General features: G+C 33.8%; 1 protein-coding gene and 1 pseudogene across 1 annotated transcript in view; both read left to right on the top strand.

The window, feature by feature from the left end:
* Positions 1–13,042, top strand: part of SLC30A5 (solute carrier family 30 member 5) — a 35,559-nt gene extending 22,517 nt beyond the window's left edge. Inside the window, exons 6-16 of the mRNA XM_053913066.2 lie at positions 29–116; positions 1,218–1,294; positions 1,537–1,707; positions 2,216–2,504; positions 2,676–2,884; positions 3,595–3,752; positions 4,570–4,699; positions 7,761–7,962; positions 8,631–8,857; positions 10,400–10,528; positions 11,361–13,042. Of these exons, the coding sequence (XP_053769041.1) occupies positions 29–116; positions 1,218–1,294; positions 1,537–1,707; positions 2,216–2,504; positions 2,676–2,884; positions 3,595–3,752; positions 4,570–4,699; positions 7,761–7,962; positions 8,631–8,857; positions 10,400–10,528; positions 11,361–11,531 (1,851 nt within the window). The 3' untranslated portion in view covers positions 11,532–13,042. The remainder of the gene's footprint in view (positions 1–28; positions 117–1,217; positions 1,295–1,536; positions 1,708–2,215; positions 2,505–2,675; positions 2,885–3,594; positions 3,753–4,569; positions 4,700–7,760; positions 7,963–8,630; positions 8,858–10,399; positions 10,529–11,360) is intronic.
* On the top strand, positions 6,460–6,640 carry LOC112321204 (U2 spliceosomal RNA; annotated as a pseudogene).
* Positions 13,043–17,163: the final 4,121 nt, after the last annotated feature.

The following is a 17,163-nucleotide window of genomic DNA, read 5'->3' as shown; positions in this document are numbered from 1 at the left end:
GTTCTTAGATTATTCTCTTCATTTTCAGACAAGAGGAGCCGCTTTTTTCATTATTGCTGTGATCTGCCTATTGCTTTTCGACAATGATGATCTCATGGCTAAAATGGCTGAACACCGTATCCTTTTGCAGTAGATCAGAGTTATCCAGTCTTGTAGAAAAATAAAAGAAGACTAGTAGAATGGGAAATGGAGTGACTGAACTAAACTGTCAGAAATTTAGGAACAGTAAAAGTATTTTAGGTATCCTCATCCAAAAAAAATTATTTGCTACTCAACAAAATCAATCTATTTGTTCCCTTGTAATTTATATGATTGTTTTAGAAGTCAGTGGCAGTTATTAATATAAACTTTTTTGAGATTAAATGAAAAATATTTGGTGTATTTTTGCCAGAAAAAAAAGCTCAAATTCCTTAATTTCCTATTCACTCTCTTGCTCTAAATCATTATTTCCAACTAAGCCCCTACTCTTCTCTTACGTAAACCCAACTTTTGAGTCAAATGTGTCTATTTATTTTTCTCTACAGATACAACTTGTTCTTTCTTATCATACCTCTTTCATTGCCCACTCCATCCAGCAGATGCAGAACAACATTTTTGCCCACTCTTCAAAGACTTCTTAGTTATCTCATTTAAATTTACTTTGTTAAAATGAAAGAGGGTGCCATGACTTTGAAGAACTACAGATTGCTTTTGAAAACTCCAGAATAGCTGGAAAACTCCAGCTATTCTCTCCTCCCCCAACCCCTGCACACACATCCTCTCATTTTTTTTTTGCTTGTGTTGCTGGGGATTATGTGGTCAATGACTTAGAAACAGATTTAGGACTGATTTTAAATGTCATTCTAAAAGAACAACCTTAATTCCATTTGATAGAGGTGGTCCAAGGAGGGTCCTTGCGCTTGTCCCTTTGTTCTGTAGGTATCCTCGTATGTCTTTTAGAGGTTAAGTACTAAAATTTAACAACTATATCTTAAGCACTATTATAATTGTTTTGGAGACAACAAAAGGAATGCAGACCATCCAACTTATTAATCGTATCACAAAATTAAATTTTAAATTGTTCTGTTTTTAAGGAAAACTTTATTGAGGGTAGTTAGGTTTTGGGCCCCCACACTAGTCTGTAGCCAATCTAAAATAATGTGCCAGATATTCCAGGAGAACTTCAGGGTTCAATGAATTAATACTTGCTATTTTTTCCTTGACTGCAACTCACTTAGCTGAAGGACGGCATGACAGTGCTCTAACTCACATGCTTTACACAGCCATTGCCTTCTTGGGTGTGGCCGATCACAAGGTACGTTCTTGTCTTTGTTGCTAATGTAATCAAAAGATTCTGAAAAGTTACAGCAACTATAACTATAAAAGTATGTTTAGGATAAGTTACCAGTAATTTACAGTACTGCCTGCCATTTAAGTAGTTCAGGAATTTGGCATATGGAAAAACATACTAGTTCACTTCTTCAAGTATTGTATATTTAAGGATTGAATATTGGGCTTTGTATATTTCTAATGAGACTTATCTAATTTTACTCATAGGGTGGAGTATTGTTGCTAGTACTGGCTTTGTGTTGTAAAGTGGGTTTTCATACAGCTTCCAGAAAGCTCTCTATAGATGTTGGTGGAGCCAAACGTCTTCAAGCTTTATCCCATCTTGTTTCTGTGCTTCTCTTGTGCCCTTGGGTCATTGTTCTTTCTGTGACAACTGAGGTAAGTAAGAAAGATTAGGATTTATTGGTAATAAGAAAAATGAATTGCTATTATAAATTTTAGTTTGGTACATTGTATTTTATTTCAATTTGAGGTTGCAAGTGGCTTAAATTATCTTTGCTTTTTTTCTTTGTAGTTTTTGATAATTTTTTAAAGTTAGTTGTATTGTTTATAGAAAAATCATATCAAGTACCATTACATTTATATATCCTTCCTCTGCCTAAGACTCAAAGGAATCAGTTGAAATAATTTATTATCTACTATGTGTTAGGCACAAGGATTATGGATCACCTAGTATTTATAAAATTATTAAACCATGCTTTTGTTTTTCATACTTTTGGGGAATATTGGGGAAATGTGCCAATATCTTATAGCTCTTATATTTTGGCGTTTTACAAATTGTATTGAATCATGAGAATATTTGTTTATATGTAACTTAAACATCTTAAAAGATATGAACTTTATACCTATATGATTTTGACAAAAAAATTTTTTTTTTAATTTTTAGAGTAAAGTCGAGTCTTGGTTTTCTCTTATTATGCCTTTCACTACGGTTATCTTCTTTGTCATGATCCTGGATTTCTATGTCGATTCCATTTGTTCAGTCAAAATGGAAGTTTCCAAATGTGCCCGCTATGGATCCTTCCCCATTTTTATTAGTGCTCTACTTTTTGGAAATTTTTGGACACATCCAATAACAGACCAGCTGCGGTCTATGAACAGAGCAGCGCACCAGGAGAGCACTGAACACGTCCTGTCTGGAGGAGTGGTAGTGAGCGCAGTGTTCTTCATTTTGTGTAAGCGTTTTTCTCCTTAGCAAATTTCTTCTTATGCATTCTGATGTTTACATCATTTACTTGATTTGGGAATTTGTTCAGTGCTTATATTCAGTGCTGACAGATACCGTGTTGGTTTCGGTAGCTAAACTTTTAAACTTTTGTAATATTCTTTTTTTTCTGTCTTTTTAGCTGCTAACATCTTATCATCTCCCTCTAAGAGAGGACAGAAAGGTACCCTAATTGGATATTCTCCCGAAGGAACACCCCTTTATAACTTCATGGGTGATGCTTTTCAGCATAGCTCCCAGTCGATCCCTAGGTTTATTAAGGAATCACTAAAACAAATTCTTGAGGAGAATGACTCTAGGCAGATCTTTTACTTCTTGTGTTTGAATCTGGTAAGATTTTTAAATATTATGGCATATCTTAAAAGCTTAATCTTTTAATTTTGACAGTTATAATTTTAGTAATTCCCAAATTTCTGGTAATTACAAAGGGGCTAAAATTACATTTTCTCTAAGTCATAGAAAGATTACAGTACCATATTCAGACTACTTAAACAAACAATTTTTTTTATTTTTATTGATTTGAGAGAGAGAGAGATGGGGGAGAGAGGGACAGGGAGACAGACATCGATTTGTTGTTCCACTTATTTATGCATTCACTGGCTGATAATTGTATGTGCCCTGACTGGGAATTGAACCAGCAACCTTGGCATACCGGGACAGCGCTCTAACCAAATGAGCTACCCAGCAAGGGCTTAAGCAAACAATTTTTGAAGCATTAGAAACATTGGCTTAGTGTGGTGTTTCAAATCAATAAATATAGTAGCTTCAAAAGATTTTAACTGTCTCCTTTTAAATAATTTATGAGATGGACATGTCTGAATAGCCTGGTTTCTTAAAATTTATATGAAATGCAGTTTTAATAGAAGTGCCAGTTAAATAACTAAGGAGGCAGTTATATATTCAAGTGAGGATTGGGTATAATTATGGTTATAATTTGGGCTAATTGGGTTAAAATCCTCATGACTAAATCTGGTAAGTCTCTCTTGAAATAGTATTTCCCAACACACTCCCTTATTTTTTTTCTTTTTAACATATTTTAGCTTTTTACCTTTGTGGAATTATTCTATGGAGTGTTGACCAACAGTCTGGGTCTGATCTCAGATGGATTTCACATGCTCTTTGACTGCTCTGCTTTAGTCATGGGTCTTTTTGCTGCTCTGATGAGTAGATGGAAAGCAACTCGGATTTTCTCGTATGGGTAGGTACACTGACTGTTGTCAAGGTGAGGTAGTACAGTGAAAAAGTCTTAGGTCCAGATCCCATCCTAGAGAATAAAATTTTATTGTTCTTAATGCAAATAGTTTTTCAGTTTTATTTTTCTTTCATTGAACTAGATATGAAGAAATAAACTAAATATTGAATAAATACTGATTGACAGTAAACTTAAGATTTTACTCCCTGACAAATCCCTCTTTATAGGCAGAGAGCAAAAATTAGTTAAATATTGAGCTGTTTGCTCAACCTGTTTCTTGGAATGGAATGTCCATGATCATTCACAGAGTATTCAAAAATGAAGGGGCTGTGCATGAAATATCCTTTCATTAAGTGAATAATTCAGTTTAACAAATATTAGAATCCCCTATTCATACAAGATATTTTGATAAGACCTACTCTAAATAGATTAATAAATTCAGCTCTTATTTTCAACTGTTTATATTTGAAAGATCATTGAGTGAAAAATACAAATTATTCTGGTATAAAGCAGATTCTATCAGACATACAGAGCACATTAAGGGCTTAAAGGAGAAATAACTTTTTGCTAAGAAATTAGAAAAGATGCGTGTAAAAGAAGGAACACTTATATACTGATAAATATATAAAATTTAAACAAACAGATATAAGTCCAGAAAGTACTTTGGAACATGTTAGTATGATGTTAAAGATCTTGGTAATTTTCTATCTTGCTATTTATGTATTGAAAATCTGGACTTGTTTCCTAATTTGTAAAGTCATAATGTTACACTTTTAAAATAGTTATCATTTTCCTTTTCTAAAAATATATTCTACATTTTTAGGTATGGCCGAATAGAAATTCTCTCTGGATTTATTAATGGACTTTTTCTAATGGTAATAGCCTTTTTTGTGTTTATGGAGTCAGTGGCTAGATTAATTGATCCTCCGGAATTAGACACACACATGCTAACAGTAAGTCTTTATTTTTCTATTTGAATTTCTGAATGCAGTCATACAGTTTTTTTCATGCTAAAGTATTACTAGTTGTACTTATTTATCTATGAAGGTTTTATTTCACTTTTTATTTAAATCAACATAACTTCCTGTTTTGGTATTTACCCTGCTGACTCTTAGAAATGCTTTCTCCCCCTCAGGCTGTGATGGGGCTCTGGGAGCCTGGCCAGTCCTTAGCAAATACACCATTCCCTGGTAAACACCCTGCTTCTCTTCCCTCCACTGCCTTAAGAAAGACCCAACTCTTTTGGCCCCACCCCCTGGGCTGCTGAGATAACTCTTCTGGGCCCCACCCCGCTCCAGTCCACCTTTCTCTTCTCTTCTTTCCACCCTCCAGGGCCCAGAAGCTTCGCTGGTAATTGGGTATAATTTTTTAATGTAATTTCTTTTTTTCTGACTTAAAATTAATCCTTTAACATTTCAGTAAGCAAAACATTAGATAGCATTCTAAAACACAAGATTTCTTTCTTATTCCTGTCTCAGAAACAGACTTATTAAATGTTTTTGTTTGAAGGTGAGTTCTTAAATACTTAATCAAATTTGTTAGAAATGGAATCAGAAAAATATTATTTTTAAGGCTTTACTCCATAGATTATAGTACTGCTATGGCAACTTTTAATGTTCTGCCTATTCCTTCAGACCTACCTTTACAGTTGCTGTTTCTTGTAGTTGGCCTGCCCTTCCCTTAATTCTAAAATTCAACCTCCCTCAAGATTTTGCTTACATGTCTCTTCTGGTGGCATACTTTCCCTTAATCTCTCTTTCCTCCTCAGAGTTTGTTAGATTTCCCTTTCTCAACATTCCCATTGTAGCTTGTGAATTCCTCCTTTAGCAACATTGAGTTATAATTTGTTTAATTTGTCGTTCTTCCACAATTAAGTTGTAAGTGAAGTGTCTTCAGGACCTGAATTGTGCATCATTAACTCTTTACGTGCTAGCACCTGGCTTGTAGGAACTCAGCAATTAATGGATGAATGACTCAGAGCTGTTATGAGTCTTGCTGGCGGAAGTATATATTAGTAAAATGTTTTTGGATTACAGTTTGAAAATTATTTTGCATTTTAAATGCTCGTATCTTTGACCTTTAATATTTAATACAGAAAAATTCACACAAGTGTGTAGAGGTTCATGATTCATTATACCATTGTTTATAATGGTGGTGGGGGGGAACAATGGCCACCAATGAAAGAACTAGTTTTAAAATTTTTTCATTCATAGAATACTATGCACGTATTAAAAAGAATGAGGTATACCTATAAATACTGGTGTGAAAAATACTTCCAAGATGTACTAAGTGAAAAAAATTACAAAACAGTATTAAAATGTAGTTCTATCCTTGGTTTAAAAAGGTGTGTATATATGTACATTAGTATGTTCATAGAAAATGTACCATTCTCTTAGGAGTAACTAACTTTTGGTGGTATAATTTATTGGGGGCTTTCATTTTCTATATTATTTTTATGATAAATTATATAAAGATGAAATAAGTATTTCCCAGTAGAAAATAAGTATTTATGAAGTGATAGGATCTCTTTAAGCAGTGTTTGGTTACATTCAAAATCCATTAACCTTCTTTATGCTCATAAAGCTAACTGAAATTTTTTAATCTGCTAGACAAATGGTCTGAGTCACAGGAAGATGTAAATAAATAAGCTCCTTCATATGTGTTTACTAAAGTAAATCCCTTCTCTTACTACCTTTGAAAATTAATTAAAATAATCACTTCTCCGCCTTTTGGCTCAGGTCAAGTATAGTATCTGTTCTTGTCAATTTCATATCTGATACGTCCTCTATCTGAGGACATTATATTAAATGGATTTTTGAAGCTGGGAGATGGAATAACATCCACTCTGCTTATCGGCCCGGTGTTGCAGTACTTCTGGGAATGGTGCACCAGAAAAAAAAGAAAGAAAAATAATTAAAATTATCTGTCCCCCTTATTTCAGGGGTAGGGAGAGAAATAGCCATTGCTTGCCTCTCAGGCCCCCAACCAGGGACCTAGCCTGCAGCCCAGGTATGTGCCCTGACCAGGAATTGAACTGGCAACCTTTTGGTTTACAGAACAACACCCAGCCCCATGAACCATACTAGTCAGGGCTATATGTTCTTTTTCTAAAACAAATGGACTTCTCTAAAGGAGAAACCGTAGACATCTGTAAATTAAGTAACACCCTGAGCAATTCAAAATCATTTTGTAAGAGGATAATCAAGGGTAAACAACCTAATTTATCCTTTGGAGTGTTATGTGGCATCATCAGATTAAGATAATTACATTCACTGTGTTTAAAAAAAAAAAAAAAGAGTTCTGGCTGGTATGACTCAGTGGATTGAGTGCCAGCCTGCAAACCAAAGGGTCGCTAGTTCGATCCCCAGTCAGGGCACATGCCTGGGTTGCAGGCCAGGTGCTCAGTGGGGGTGCGTGAGAAACAACCACACATTGTGTTTCTCTCCCTCTCTTTCTCCCACCCTTCCCCTCTAAAAATAAATGAATAAAATCTTTTAAATAAATAAATAGAGATTGCTATTAATGTTTGCTTTTTCATTGTACCTGTTTTTTACTTTGGGAAATTTTACTATAAGATTCACTGTACTATATTTATTTGGAATCCACCAGTTAGTAAATTATAATCATGACTTTATAAACTATTGAAATTTACCTAGTAATATAAACAAGATTCCTGGTATAACATATACTTGCTCTAGTAAGTAGTATTTTCATACTTTTTTTCAATAAAAGAAAACATATCATTTAGGTATTCATAAGTCATGAAACAAGTACATATTCTTAATCACTTAATTAAAACAATTCCAAATCCTTCTACTTGTCAGTACTTTGGTCTCTTTAAAAATATTCTAAATTTTTTTTAAGTGTGGATTTACTTAACTTACTGAGGTTTTACTATGAGTACTTTTAAAACTGTAAACAGAAAAACATACATAGCTGTACACTAACTTTTAAGTAACAAATTTATTTTTTTAAATTACAAATTTAAAGGTTTTCTTTTCTCCCTTTCTCTAGCCAGTCTCAGTCGGAGGACTAATAGTAAACCTTATTGGTATCTGTGCCTTTAGCCATGCCCATAACCATACCCATGGAGCTTCTCAAGGAAGCTGTCACTCATCTGATCACAGCCATTCACACCACATGCATGCACATGGTGACCATGGGCATGGTCATAGCCACGGATCTGCAGGCGGAGGCATGAATGCTAACATGAGGGGTGAGTCCTTGCCAAATATTGGCATACCTTTCAACCATGTTGTGAACTGACACTGTTTATTTAGATTAAGTATTGGGCTTCCGGTATAATTTTATTTTGGAAAAACAATCTGTAGCTAAGAAAAGGGGTATGAAATAATCTGCTGTGGAAAATGCTCATGTTTATTCATAAATGTAAATTGCTGTAATTATAGAGTCCTTTTCATCGTGACAGTCACATAAATATTATTTGCAAGAGAAACACTGAGTATGCCATTATGAACTTTCATTACAAAAGAACCAGGAGATTTTTATTGTGCTGTAAAAAAAAAAATGGGGGAAATATTTATCACTTACTACATTGAATTATTTATCCTCAGTGTTTAATATAAGTATTTGGGTAATGTTAGGGTTTGGCTCATGTACAATTTCTAGGAAGCCTCCCCAGATAAACCACACCATCATAAAACCCACCACACTGTTGTATAGTGGCCCACATCCTTACCTTTTTACCACTCACTCGGCTGTGAATTATTTGAGGATGGTGACAATGTTTTAGTCATTTTGAAGTACCAGCCCCTAGCAGAGTGACGGGTACCTAGTAGGGACCCAGTAATATTTACAGAATGGATAAAATAACTAAATTAGATGTAAATTAGTTTTTAATGTTTTTATATATTTTACTTCTAGGTGTGTTTCTACATGTTTTGGCAGACACACTGGGCAGTATTGGTGTGATCGTATCCACAATTCTCATAGAGCAGTTTGGATGGTTCATTGCTGATCCTCTCTGTTCTCTTTTTATTGCTATATTAATATTTCTCAGTGTTGTTCCATTGATTAAAGATGCCTGTCAGGTTCTACTTCTAAGACTGCCACCAGAATATGAAAAAGAATTACATCTTGCCTTAGAAAAGGTACTGTGTGTAATTTCTTCACTATTTTTTTCCTTTTAAAATAGCATTTGAATTAAGTTGACCTAACAAGAAATGTGCAAGATATGAATGAAGAACATACAGTTTATTTATGGCATTATTTAAAGGTCATAAAATAGGGACTGGATAGATTGAGAAAGATATTTTCCTGGATGGGAAACTGTATTGTGAAGATGCTGGTTTTCTTTCATTTAAATCCCAGTGTAGTCGTCTCTCATTTGGACTTTGTTTTTGTTTGGGGGGAGGATAGGTCATCCAGTATTACTTGGAAGCTTATTTGAAAGAGTTAATGCTTGAGAATAAACAAAAAAATGCATAAATTTACAGCATTAACTAATTAATTAAAAGGATCCTATCCTGTGATTATTAAGTTACAAAATTAACTAACAGAACTAATGGTTTTGTTCTTGCACAAGAATAAACACACAGATTAATTCTGATTTTTAAAATCAGAAACAGGCCCAGGAACTTATGAACTTCAGTATATACCAAAGATGACAATTCAGATCAGTGGGGGAAAAAAGGGTTGACCTAATTAACATTTCTACCTGGTGGAAAAGAAGAGCTGTATATATCTATACCACACTGTATAAAGATATATTTCCAGCCCTGACCAGTATGTGACTCAGTTGGTTAAACAGGCAATTCATAGTTTTTTCTATGAATTAGAAAAATAGAATGTTTTTCAGCTTGTAGTTTGCCTGATCATATTAAAGCAATTAGGATCTGCTGATGAAAAGTTAGCATGTAAAATATTTAAGGTATAGCACCTTAACCCACTCTTTTCATAAATATGTTTTTTTCATCTTCTCATAATTAGTGAATATACATCTTACTAAAAAAAAGTTTTTCATTTTAAAATAATATCTGTCTATTATGGAAAATACTGAAATATAGTACAAAAAAGGAGGATCTCATATAATTCTACCACCTAGAAAGAAACACTTTTTAAAAGTAATTTTTCTATATAAAAATAGGTTAAAAATAAAAGTGGCAATTACAAAAAATAAATATTTTGCACTGATTTTTAAATTTTCCTCATTCAATTATGTCATGTTGATAAATATTCTAATACATTTTTAATGACAATGGGTAGTCTTTATTTAACCAGCCCTCAATTGTTGATCATAGAAGATATCTTTCAAATGTGTAGTAACAAACAGTATGCCAATGTATATACCAGTTTAAAGAAAACCATGTAGTTTATTGAACATATCCACTGTTCAGAGTAGGCAGAGTGCATCTTATGTAGGTGAAGACTGATGTGCAACTATTAGTTACAAAGACACCTGTACTTCCTATTCAGAGTTACCTTCCTTGACATTATTACTAAATCAAAATATTTTTGGCACCCTTACCTTAAGCTAGTTGACTCTCCTGTTCCTTTCTCACTTCTGGGCTCTCCTTGTTATTTTTTTTTTTTTAATTAGCTTAGTAGTGGTTCCTGGACCAAAAACATTGCTTTGTTTTAAGTAAGTTATAGCCTTTAAGTCTATTTATATTACCTCTCCTTTTATTTGACAGATACAGAAAATTGAAGGATTAATATCATACCGAGACCCTCATTTTTGGCGTCATTCTGCCAGTATTGTGGCAGGAACAATTCATATACAGGTGACAGCTGACGTGCTGGAACAAAGAATAGTACAGCAGGTAATAATCTTTTTTTATAGTAATTTCATTGAGGTAATTCATGCACAAAATGCATACATTATAACTTATACAGTTCAATAGTAATTTAACTGTTTGAAAATGTCAGTTTTTCAGCTAAGGATAACGTAACATTTCTTTCCATCTAGGTTTTTTTTATATCCAAAACTGGTTAAAATAAAATCAGCTTTTAGTATTTAGAGGATCAGCTTAAGTTAATGTAAAATAAAATTTATTTATGATCCACCTTGATTCATTCCCAGTAGATTATCAAGAAATAAATTATTATAAAAGTAGTCCTATATTTATAATAAGAATGTTGGTAGGATATATGCGTATGCTGTGGTTGGAGATAGGAATCAAAACAGTCCCTGTATCCCTGTCCTAGACATTTTGCAATGGAAACAGTAGCTATTTTCCTATACTACTTTGAATGTGAGATCAGAATTTACTGGTTGTCTAAAATCGTATCTAACATTTGGCCATATAAGTAATAAACACTATTTTGAGGATTTATCTCTGACTCTCTGTAGCTATAAAACAATGGGATATCAACCCCAGCTGGTGTGGCTTAGAGGATTGAGTGCCTGCCTTCAAACCAAAGAGTTGCCAGTCAATTCCCACCCAGGGCACATGCCTGGGTTGCAGGCCAGGTCCCCTGTAGGGGCACATGAGAGACAACCACACATTGACGTTTCTCTCCCTCTCTTTCTCCCTCCCTTCCTCTAAAAATAAAATAAATAAAATCTTTTTTAAAAAATAGGTATCAGTTATTTAAGACATGTATTAAACGCATTAATCTAAATGCTTTAAAATATATGGATTTTTATAACAGGTTACAGGAATACTTAAAGATGCTGGAGTAAACAATTTAACAATTCAAGTGGAAAAAGAAGCGTACTTTCAACATATGTCTGGCCTAAGTACTGGATTTCATGATGTCTTGGCTATGACAAAACAAATGGAGTCCATGAAATACTACAAAGATGGTACTTACATCATGTGAAATAGCCCAGGAGTGTGAACAATGGAGATTAAATGACTGAGTATTTATAATGTTGCCAGAAGGAATAAAATTGCACACAGTTGTACAGAAACGTTTTGCCATATTTGAAAAAAAAATGTTTAATGTTCCCTACTATTGGATCAAGGAATCTTTCTTAAAGGAAATTTAAATACAGAATGAAGCATTCATTGTTCAAGGAAAATCATCATTTGAATTATGTGTATAATAAGAATTTGAGTGAACATGATATATCACATCATCTTTGAAAATGAACATATAATGATGGAATCACGTGAAGACCAAAATTACTTCTGTGTTTACTTTTCTGTCAGAAAGCATCTCCATTGTAAATAATGTAATTACATGTTTATTACAAAGACCCAGATGAAAAATTTTTAGTCAATTTTTTGCATAGCCCTAGATAAAATAGGAATGAAAGTTCTATATTTATGGATTTTCTGTAAATAAAACTGATTTCTAATTATAACTTAAATTCATTAAGTAAAATCTGTATTGCCACTTTAAATGTAAAGTAAATTATTTGGGAAAACCAACCACTGGTGTGAGACAAGCAGTGAGAATAGAAAAGTATAATATTACAGTTTTTCGTGTATTACAAAAACCAACCACTGTGTAAAATAAATTTTTTTACTTTTGGTAATAGTTTCAAATGAATAATTACTTTATTAGGGTAAAGAACTTATACTAAGTTTTGTCCATGTTATTCATTCACCTGTCTTCTGCTTCTAAAGTAGAATATTCCATTTCTTATTATGCATCTGGCATTCCTAATTGCTTACCAAGCTGGTATCCAAGCAATGCTAGGCTTTTCATCTTTCATTTAGCTCCATATGTTGTAGAATAGCCAGTTGAGAGAATCACAAATAATTAACAACTCAGAGTTGAATTTTCTGCCTACGGATGTAATTTTTTTTTTAATTTCTGGTAAAGGTAAATATATAAGAAATATCAAAGCATAGGTAGTTTATTTTAAATTTTTAATAAGTAAATCTTGTCCATCAACACTTGGGCATCATGAAATCAAAATACTCTAACTATTTTCTATAGTTAATATCTAATTTATATTTTTAATTTCCAATTTAAGCTAAATGTACAGTCTGAAAAGACTGTATGATAGATATGTAGTAATATATGCAGTTTTATAAACACCAAAGAATGTTGTCCAAAAGAAACTTGAATACCTGTCTATTTATAAAGAATCTGAATATTTTTCATTCGTATAGTACAAATTTTGATAAGGGGGATGAATTAATTTTACAAAGACCCAGATGAAAAATTTAAGTACTATAATAGTATGGGTACTATTATCTATAACATAATGGCAAATGTGTACTGTAAATCATATTTTTGTCTTAATAATTTCAATATACAAGAGGTTTAGAAATTTCTTATAAGTTATTTGGATATTCCTTGTCTTCTCTTTATACAGTATCTGGTCCAGAATCTTCAATACATATTAAAATTTTTTCAGTGATGGGAAAATAATTACATATTGATGTTTCAGTGCAATTTTTATACATTAAAAAAATGTTTAAGTAGATAGGTACAGTGAATACTGCACCATTATTAAAATTATTATTTCCCTTAGAAGGCATATAAACAGCAAGAAAATATAAAATTGACTGAGAGAAAAGGTAGAGGCTGAAGGTTAAGGGGGTGCAGGTGGAAAGTAGGTAAACTCCCAATTTTGAGAAGCACCTGGGTACTGGTTCCAGCACATACAAATCATGTGACTCTAAGCAAATCAACTTCTCTGGGTATCTTTATTCTCATACATAAAAGAATAAAATCTCAAATTCACAGGGTTATGAAGAGCATGAATTGAAAGTTGAACAGGGCTAAATAAAGTTACAGAATTATTAATATTTTAAACTTCAGAGGTAGCTTTTATTTTCTTTTTTTCCTATTGAAATCAGCATCTAAGAAATTAATTAGATACTAAGTGACTAATCAAGCATAAAATAATACCCAAAACAGCAGTCTATTCATAGTTTGTTTGCCTTAAGAAGGATAGTGGTGGTTGCTTGACACACCTATTAATTTCTCTCCCTTTTCTTTCTTTTCAATTATTTTTTTCCCTTATTACCAGTTTAGGTGCTCACAATTTCCACTTAGAATAAACTTTACATCTTTTATGATATGGATTTATTGTTCCTATTACATAATGATCAAACTTTAAGATTTTCTAATTACCACAGAAAAATAATGAAGCTATAAATAATTAAATATCACTAAAGGATTCTGGTTTTACTTTAAATTTAGATTATGATTCTCCCCTAAAATACCCACTATATTAATGCAGAGATGCATGTTTACTAGTTAATGGGCACATGGTGAAAATCAAGAGTAAATGACAAAATCCTCTGAAGTCTGTCACTCAGATACACAGTTCTATCTAAAAATTACTACACTTGTTCCCTGGCTGGTGTGGCTCAATGGACTGATCACCAGCCTGTGAACCAAGGGGTTGCTGGTTCAATTCCCAATCGGGGCACATGCCTGGGTTGCAGGACAGGTCCCCGGTAGGGTACACGCAAGAGGCAACCACACATTAATGTTTCTCTCCCTCTTTCTCTAAAAAATATTATTATTATTATTATTATTATTATTATTATTATTACACTTGTCAGTTTCTAGTATACCCTTCTAGATATTTTGTGAATATCCAAGCAAATACATGTATGTATTATTTTTTACTTAGAAATTATTCCATAGTTGAAACATTAAAAAAATCCTTATTCTTTTTCTTAGCTGTAAAGTATTGATGGATTTTTTAAGGTTGATTCCACTATTTTGTTACTATAATGCTGATACAAATAGCCTTGTACACACATTTTGCATATGTGCAAATATGTGGAATAAACTCCAACAAGCAGCATTTCAGAAGCAAAGGGTTTAGAGCAGGGGCGTCAAACTCATTTTCACCAAGGGCCACATTAGCCTTGGGGTTGCCTTCAAAGGTCCGAAATACTTTTAGAACTGTATAAATGTAACTTCTCCTTAACTGTTAAGGAATTGAAGTTACATTCGGCCCTTCAAAGACCACTGTGAGGCTAACATGGCCCCCGGTGGAAATGAGTTTGACACCCCTGGTTTAGAGCATTTATAAATCTGAAAAATATTGCTAAATGCACTCCATAGAGATTTGTCCCAGTTTGTCATCCATCAGCACTGTTAGATGTCTTAAAATAGAAATTTTATGGCAAACACTTCTTATGGCCTTAATTTGTATGAAGGTTAGATATGCAAAGAGATTACATATAGATGCCAAACTAAGTTCATTTTAAAACCACTAACATTTATTTCACTTTTGGAGTGATTTTTCAGAGGTAAAATGTTCTAGTAAATTATAAATCAATTAAAAAAGTAAAGTTGGATTTTTTCATCTTTTTTTTTACATGTTCTTTCTACCCACAGCCCAGTTTGACAAAGATGGTTATTATATTTTGTTCATATACAAACAGTGTCTTGTTACATTTTTTTCTTTTGTGATGTTTTTAGAGGTATACTAACATACAATAAAATACACAGATTTGAAGTGCCCAGTTCAGCCCTGGCTGTTGTGGCTCAGTGGATTGAGTGCTGGCCTGCGAACCAAAAGGTTACAGGTTTGATTCCCAGTGTAGTGCACATACTTGGCTTGCAAGCCAGGTCCCTGGTGGGGAGAGCATGAGAGGCAACCACACATCGATGTTTCCCTCTTCCCCCCCTTCGCTCTAAACAATCTTTATTTAAAAAAATAAATAAAGTGCTCAGTTCAGTGAAGTGGTGAAGGTGTGAAGCAACTACAACTCAACACAGTGCTAGTTTGGCAAGTTAAATGTAACATCCACCCATGACCTAGCAGTTCTACTCCCAAGAAAAGTGTGTCCAGGCGGGGAGGGGACAATGGGGGAAAGGGTTTTCAGGAACTACTATAAAGGACACATGGGCAAAAGCAAGGGAGGGCGGGAGGTTTGGCTGGGGTGGGGGGAGTGGTAGGAGGTGGGGAAGTGCAGACAACTGTAATTGAAGAACAATAAAATAATTTTTTAAAAAAGAAAAAGCGTGTCCATAAAAGACTTGTACAAGAATGTATGTGTTCACAAGAGGCAAAAACTGGAAAAAACCCAAATGTCCATCAGGCGAATGGGTAAATTGTGGTGTATTCATAATGGAATACTGCTCAGCAATTTTTTTAGATTTCTGTTACAATATATGTTAATCTCAAAAACATTGTTAAGTGAAAGGCACAGCAGTTCATACTGTATGATTCCATGTATATATAGTCCAAGAACAGAGACTATAGATAGAGCACAGAAAGTCATTTTTTAAATTTTCTGTTGCTGTCATAACTACCACAAATTTAGTGGCTTAACACAAACTTAGAGTTCTGCAGGTCAGAAGTCCAGTATGGGTCTCCCTAGGCTAAAATCAAGGTGCTGCAGGGCTGGGGAGAATCCATTTTCTTGTTCATTCAGGTTGGTTAAATTCAGTCCTTGTGGTTGTAGGCCCGAGGTCCCTGTTTCTTTACTGGTGTTCCCAGTTTATAGTGGCCACCTGCAGTCTTTGGGTTGTGGCAACGCCCCCCCCCCCTTCCTCTGTCTTCAAAGCCAGGAACTGTGGGTGATAGGCTTCTCCTGCTTCAGATCGCACCTGCCTCTTCTTCCACTGTTGCATCTTTCACCAACCACCTCTTTCGCCTTCTTCCTCTACATTCAAGGACTCATGTAGCTACAGTGGACCCACACAGGCAATCAGGATAATTCCTATTTTAAGGTCTTCAAAGTCCCTTTTGCCATGTAACTTAGTCACAGGTCTGTTCATGTTCACAGGTCTGGGCATTAGGACAAGGACATCTGCTGAAAACATGGTTGCTTGGGGAGATGGAGTTTCTTGAAAAGGGGTAGAGGGAATCTTTTTGGAGTGATGGAAATGTTCTAAATCAGGTGGTTGCACAGGTGTATACAGCTGTCAAAATATTTATTTAACTTCTATATTTTAAGTGTCTTTTCAAAGTGTTTTTAGTTTGCTAGTATTTATTTAGTAGGTACTATGTGCTAGGCACTATATTAAGCACTTTACATAATCATCTCATGCTTTTTTCTCCTTGTTCTGGTGTTATCACATATTAAGTTTACTTTAACATCTATATCAATAATGCACACTAGATTTTTTTTCAGGTGTATATTGTTCCTCTTCCTATGGCTCTTTTTCAATTCAATTTAAAGACCAAACGGGTTTTCCCCTACAACAAAGTACAGTACATACATAGATCTGTCAATATTCACACAGTTATAGAAAGGCCATTTAAGGAAATACTACAATTCAATAGTTAATTTGTTTTTAAGCATTCAATAAATTTGTTCACATTGTACAAACATTTCTTGAAGGCCTTTATTCCAAGACACTGTATTAGGAGCTAGGAATGAAATCATCAATAAAACGAGGTCCTGCCCTAATGGAGCTTACTTTCTAGTGGAGGAGATAGGCTAATATGTAAAAATGTCAGATTGTGATAAGTATTATGAAGAAAATAATTTAATGAACCCTCACCATGTGTCAAATAAGCACTGTTCTAAGCAATAAATGTGTATAATTATTATCACATTGATGGATTTTCAAAGTCTTG

The sequence above is a fragment of the Desmodus rotundus genome, chromosome 1 (genome assembly GCF_022682495.2).
Source record: "Desmodus rotundus isolate HL8 chromosome 1, HLdesRot8A.1, whole genome shotgun sequence".
Taxonomy (NCBI): Eukaryota; Metazoa; Chordata; class Mammalia; order Chiroptera; family Phyllostomidae; genus Desmodus; species Desmodus rotundus.
The sequence above is the reverse complement of the archived record's forward strand: the minus strand, read 5'-3'. Positions and strand labels throughout refer to the sequence as shown.